This window comes from Morone saxatilis, unplaced genomic scaffold (genome assembly GCF_004916995.1).
Source record: "Morone saxatilis isolate NCDOM2014 unplaced genomic scaffold, NCSU_SB_2.0 Contig10, whole genome shotgun sequence".
Taxonomy (NCBI): Eukaryota; Metazoa; Chordata; class Actinopteri; family Moronidae; genus Morone; species Morone saxatilis.
In genome coordinates this window covers 4,363,522-4,369,853 of record NW_023339652.1, presented here as the reverse complement: position 1 = coordinate 4,369,853, position 6,332 = coordinate 4,363,522, and the positions used below count along the sequence as shown (strand labels likewise).

Below are 6,332 nucleotides of genomic sequence, written 5' to 3'. Positions count from 1 at the left end.
GGGGGGGGGGGGGGGGGACACAAGGTGGACAAGGTGGACCGTTGCAGTTATGTGACATACGCTGTAACTAGCTAAAGTAAAGCTCTCCTGTTCAGTAGCTTAGGCTAGAAATGCACTATATGGTCAAAAGTATGTGGACACCCAAACTGTTGAAGCCATTTTTGTCCTGGGTTTAGTAGTACCTGTGTGTGTGTGTGTGTGTGTGTGTGTGTGTGTGTTGTAGTTCCCTTTTTGAACAGCAGGCGGTGTGTTGAGTCAAGGGAAAGACCAAAGAGGTGAAGCAGTAATCACAGAGCAGGTGTGTCGTTGCCGGAAGAAGCACACTGTTTTTTTTACCACCACTGAGCTGTTTGTGTTTGTTTGTAAGTTAAACATTGATGTGAGGGCGTACAGGCCGCCGTCTGTAGTGTGGATGGACACGCTGTACAAATAAATACTCTTGAAAGGGCCCGTGTGGATGTTTGGAAATGTGGATTACTTAACCGGCATGCTACACAAAGGCAACGCATCAATTAGGCAAGTACTGCTACAGCTGCCCCTCAGTGGCCTGTCGGTTGTTTTCTTTTGGTTCAGATCACTACACAAACATTACCCCATGTGTGTCTGCTACACTTTCCACCACAGTTTGGAAGCTGACTGCATTTGTGAAGTTGTGCTTTAAGGTCTCACAGTTCGTGTCTCCAGCTGACGGCGTTGAGGTCGGAGGTCGGGGCTCTGTGCGGGCCAGTCAAGTTCTGGCACGCCAAACTGGAAAACCCATTCTTTCACCATTTCTTTGCGCATGTGGAAACACAAACTGTTACACAAGTTTCTAAAATATCATTATCTACTGTAGAGACAAACACGAACACAGTGAGAGAGAGAGTGTTGTATTTCTTTCTGTTTTTCTCTGTGGTCTTGTCACTTGTTTGAAGTGGGGGGGCTCGGTTGTGTTGTTTGGTCACTGTCATATCTGATCAGACCCCACCCAGTGCACCCACACAGGCCTTATGGAGCAGATCAGTTTTTAACTGTTCAACTTTGTAAGAAATTATAGCTAAAGATGTATATAAATTGTTTTTATTTTCAGTTTCTAATTTACAATAAAATAAATCTCCAACTAGATAATTAATCATTTTCTACTTCAGAGAATTTGGCTGCAATCTTGCCATTATAATACAGAGCCCACAGTACCTCCACAGTATACTAAACACCAAACTGGCCATTTTTGTCGTATTGGCAGTGAAAATAAAACTTCCAAACATACTGGATGTTATTTATAATAGAGTATTATTTGCAAAGCTTTGTTAAATATTAACTGTCTCTGCTAATGTGTTTGTATTCAGCTGCCATATCATGACTGCCACTGTATTGGCACAGGGTGTGGTTTCAGTCAAACCATGAAAACAACACACGCTGTCCACATACCTTTGGCCACACATTCTGTTTTTAATGAAAGGTTCTTTGTGTCTGAAGCCAGAAATATGACCTTGTACAGTTAATATAACTCAACCAAACCTTTGTTTCCTTACAGGGATCACTCCCATGTTGCAGCTCATCACCGCTGTGATGAAGGATCCTCAGGACAAGACGGTGTGTCACCTGCTGTTTGCCAACCAGGTCGGTTTCATCAGCCAGGATCACATGATGCACTGATGTTTGCAATTATTGGTTTGTCTTGTGGTGGGTTATAATGAAAGCAGAGGTGGAACATAAGACCTGGTTCTCCCTGTCCTGTCACAGACTGAGAAAGACATCCTGTTGAGACCAGAGTTGGAAGAGATTCAAGTCAACAACCCGGATCGGTTCAAGCTGTGGTTCACCTTGGACAGAGCCCCTGAAGGTAAGTTCCCTAACGATGCTCATCACCTGTTCAAACCATCAGCAGCATTGTACCTGTATTTATATCCAGGGCTAACACATTTTCATTATTTATGATTTAATTCGGTGGAAAAAATGTCAGAAAATTGTATAAAATGTCCAAGAGCTCAGAGTAAAACTTCAAACCCCCAGTTGTTTAGTTTATTATAAAGGGAAACTGAAAGGTTTTAACTATATTTGGATGTATTTCTGTGAATGCTGAATATGCATTAGGTATAGGGGAAGTAGCTGGTGATGTTTTGTGATAGCGAAACTCAAAGGCAACTGTATGTTTGGCCGTTTCCGCTGAAACTCTGTATTCATTTCCTGATGAAAATTGAGGCACATTTGACTATTTTGATAATTTATTAATCATTTAGGTCATTTTTTTTTTAAGGCAAAGATCTGCATGTCCAGTTTCTCAGATGAGGATTTGCTGTTTTGTCTTAATGTCTTAATGTTTTGCATGTAAAAAAATATATAATAATAATAATCTGAAAAGTAATAGTATCAGGTCTCTGAAATGTAGTGGAAGTATAAAGGCAAGTATAAAATCAAAGAGAGAGAAAGTGCCTGAAAAAGAAATGTACTTACTTTCTTTCACTGTGTATCAGTAATGTTTGCACTGAGTGGTACACATTATTCTCACCAGTAGGTGTCACTAGTGCACTGGTATATCAGTATTAAGTTGAACAATGTAGGCCCATTCTCAATGAAAGATTTACTGATAAATGTTTAACATAAAATATACCATGAATACAATTAAACACAGTAATGTATTATATTTATTTCATATTAAAATGAGCTTATATTAAAGGTGAATAAGGACAAACAGACATTTAATGGGAAGTGTGAGCAGAGAGAGAGAGACGGAGAGCAACCCGCTGGTCTAACAGGCAGTTTCTGGTCTTTTTTTCATGTAGAGCAAGGATTATGGCACTGAATCAAACACACGATGCTGGGAAACCTGTCCGTTAAGCAGAGGGGTTGAGTCTGATGTTAGCTGACTCAGGTTCAGTCCTGACTGTTGAGATCCTTCAGCATTTCTTTNNTTTCTTTATTTCCTGACTTCTGAGCTCCTGGAAAAACTCCCAAGTAGTAACAGAGTTTTTATGGTGATGATTTTGATATTTATAGATTTTTTTTTTTGCATTTAAACATTGGTGCCTTTTCTGCGTTTCAGACTGGGAGTACAGCCAAGGCTTCATCAGTGAAGACATGGTGAGGGAACACCTGCCGCCTCCCAGTGAAGACACTCTCATCCTGATGTGTGGACCTCCGCCTATGATCCAGTTCGCCTGCAACCCCAACCTGGACAAAGTCGGCCACTCCAATAGCCGCAGGTTCACCTTCTAGACACACGTCCACACCAAGGAGTCGAGGTTTGGGCATATAAGGGTGTCCAGTTATCATTTTCTCTACCCCAAAAGCATTAAAGCACTTGTGCAGTGGGTATTGCACTATGTATACTATATTTATGCCATGAATATTATTCATGCAACAGAATCACAGCGCGGACCAATTTATGTAATCAGGAAGTGTTGTGGAAGGGCAGGATGTGGTGGGCTTGCTTGTGGATTGAAAAAAAGAGTATGTAGAGGAGTTTCCTGATGGAAAACTTTGAAATATGGATGTGATTCCAAATCTGTTGCGAACAAACCCTGCTGTCCTGCTGTAGCCTCAGTTCGGTTTCAATATCAGTCGTTGAGGTTTACTGGCTGTTTTTCTGAGTGCCTTAACACTTGCAAAGCTTTTTTATGCACAGTTAATGAATTCTGACCTTCATTTATACAGAATTGTATTAATTCCATTATTGCTGTTGAGACTGTGTTAACGTGTATCTGCCCGTTATCTATCGTCACGTCAAAGATGTCAATACTTTGCTTAAACATGTTCATAGTGATTTATTGAACGTGATGTAGTTACTGATGATGTCTTTGCTGCAATTGTGGCTACTTGCTTGGATATGCAACATAAAACCCAATTGCTATTGAATTTGACGCTTTTATTTTGTTGCTCTGCAGGACTCAGACAAACGTACAACTCATCCTCATTTACAAGTGTTTGATCATAACTTGTAGCAGCTCCCTGGGCTGGTTGAGAGGGATGTTAAGACAAGGAAGGATGCCGATTTCTCCTTTTATTACAAAAAATTTAAAAACAATGACTTTGGTTTCCATGTTTACGTTCAGTAATGCTGTCTCTTAAAAAGGAATCTGGAGAAGAAACACTTTCATGCCAGGAGTTAGATGGGAGGATCAATACCACTCATGCTGTGCGTAAAGTGAGCTAGAGCCAGGAGTTTATTAGCTTAGCATAAAGACTAGAAGCAGCGGGAAACGCTTAAAAAAACAAAATCCATCTTCCAGCACCTCTAAAGCTCACTAATTACCATGTATCTCATTTAGTTAATCCATACAGAAAAAAAACTATTTGTGGTTTTAGGGAGAGTTCTGTGCTGTAACTATTGTGTTGTGAACAGCTTCCAGATTAAACAAGAGATTTGTGTTAATTAGTGAGCTCCAGAGAGTCCGTTCTAGGTGATTCCCCCTGCTTCTAGTCTTCATGCTAAGCTAATCACCTCCTGGCTGTAGCGATCTTCTCACCTTATTCTTGTAAAGAAAGAAAATAAGCTTACTTCTAAAAATGAGAACTATTCTTTTACAAAATAAAAAACGTCCAGTGGTATCTAGCTATGCAGATAGTTTTGCTTTTATTCATCCAGCCAGGTTTTAAGATTTCTGTTTCAACCTCCGATGCCATGTAGGTGAATGGAATTACATGTTTGGAGCTCACAGCATTGAAAGATGACAAAAAATTCAATAGGTCAGAAAGAAATGTCCTTGGTAATACACAGAACACTAGCCACAGTTATAAAATAAAAGTTGTTCCATAGAAAACTGTTTAGAGTGAGGTCTGTAGATAGTACAGTGCAACAAGGACTCTTTCTGAAAAGGTACACTACAGTAAAAGTCATTTTTAATGCTGTGAGTCTATTCAGCTTGTGTTGCAGGGGAGGCAGAGATCCCAAAACCTGGACAAATACAGTCAGAACTATGTGTTTGCTGTGATTTGAATGAACTTAAGATAAAGCATCTTTACGTACCACAAATAAAACTTGAGTACTACACACAGCTGAGGGCGACTCCTCAAAAAAACAAACACGTATGCTTACCTCACTGATTACTGAAGACAAATTCTTGAATAATAAAATAAATGAAAGAGGTACATTAATGCTTTCAACCCCCCCCTTTTTTTAGTTCATGCATTATATTTGACAGCTTCAATAAATATTTATACGGTCATGAAAGCTGTGGATGTACTTCTGAATGATGAAAATACTGTAAAAGGTCTCATGTTCTACTACAAAAGGTGGCTGGAGGGATTTGTGTTTGCACAGTTTGTTCTTTTGTCACAAAGCTCAGAGACTCAAACGCCACAGTTTTCAGTTTCTGTCCCGTTGACCTCCGGTGGGCAGACAGCGACCTCGTGAAAAAACTCATCGTCCTTCAGCATGATCTGAAACACAAAGGGACCAAAGAGGATGAAGGAAACTCAAAAGATGAACTCAATTTTCAGTTTTCTAATAAGTCAGGTTTGTACGCTCTATTGTTAGTCCTTCTTCTACTCCCATAAATGGAGAGAACTTTTTCTTTTATCAGGTGTTCTGTACTGTGCAGTCACACAGGAGCAGCTTAGTGTCTCACCGTCAGATTGTTGATTCCCTCAGAAAATGCTCCTATCTGCCTAACAGTCCCTTCTGAGTCTTCCATCTGTCAAATAACACACAGACAGAGGGTCAGGCAACAGATTAATAAGATACAAAATGAAGAAGCTCATTCAAAATGCTCCAGAGTAACGCTTCCTGGTATTTCCTTAAGAAATCCAGTTGTATGAAAGAAGAAGAAGTATCTCTGTACCTGTTCCAGGTGGTCAAGGTTCTCCTCATAGATCCGGACACCCCTCTGGAAGCTGCTGCTCTTGGGCATTTCCACATTCATGGGGCAGACGTACTCCTCGCCATCATCCTGACGTTTCTTTCTCAAAGTGCCAAAACCACCGAATGACATACGCCTGGGCTGGAGGAGGAAAAAGGTTTGTAATCGAGGGCTTTTGCTGATATAGAAGCGAAGAGAATTAGTATTTTGCACTAAATTCAAGTAGAGCTGAGACAATTGGTTCATTAATTTATCCAGCCATACTTTTAGCCCTGCCCAAAAAAAAATCCTGAACCCAAAACCAGTAAAGAGAAAAACATTCAAACTCCGCAATTCAGCACCACATAGTTTCCAGTCTTTTATGTTTTCAACAGCTACCGGTATTTATTGTGATTATAAAGAAATCACTGAATTTGCTTTACACAGACTTTAAAAACATGGCAAACTCCTCCTAGTTACAGCTCCTCACTAGAGAATATGCTACATTTTTATGCCTTATCTGACAGTAACTTAGATATCTTTCATAAGCTTGAGTATGTTGTGGACTGTAGAATT

At 40.0% G+C, this 6,332-nt stretch overlaps 2 protein-coding genes across 4 annotated transcripts in view; one reads left to right on the top strand and one right to left on the bottom strand.

The window, feature by feature from the left end:
• The window catches only part of LOC118336863 (NADH-cytochrome b5 reductase 3), a 6,853-nt gene extending 3,019 nt beyond the window's left edge, over positions 1 to 3,834 (top strand). The window contains exons 7-9 of the mRNA XM_035673625.1: positions 1,514 to 1,599; positions 1,723 to 1,822; positions 3,023 to 3,834. Of these exons, the coding sequence (XP_035529518.1) occupies positions 1,514 to 1,599; positions 1,723 to 1,822; positions 3,023 to 3,195 (359 nt within the window). The 3' untranslated portion in view covers positions 3,196 to 3,834. The remainder of the gene's footprint in view (positions 1 to 1,513; positions 1,600 to 1,722; positions 1,823 to 3,022) is intronic.
• Positions 3,835 to 3,964: 130 nt separating this feature from the next.
• ppfibp1a (PPFIA binding protein 1a) overlaps positions 3,965 to 6,332 on the bottom strand; it is a 25,969-nt gene continuing 23,601 nt past the window's right edge. For all 3 annotated transcript variants that reach the window (XM_035673596.1, XM_035673605.1, XM_035673613.1), the window contains 3 exons: positions 5,760 to 5,918; positions 5,547 to 5,612; positions 3,965 to 5,358 (listed from right to left, as the gene is read on the bottom strand). In XM_035673596.1, coding sequence (XP_035529489.1) covers positions 5,269 to 5,358; positions 5,547 to 5,612; positions 5,760 to 5,918 — 315 coding nt within the window. In that variant the 3' untranslated portion in view covers positions 3,965 to 5,268. The remainder of the gene's footprint in view (positions 5,359 to 5,546; positions 5,613 to 5,759; positions 5,919 to 6,332) is intronic.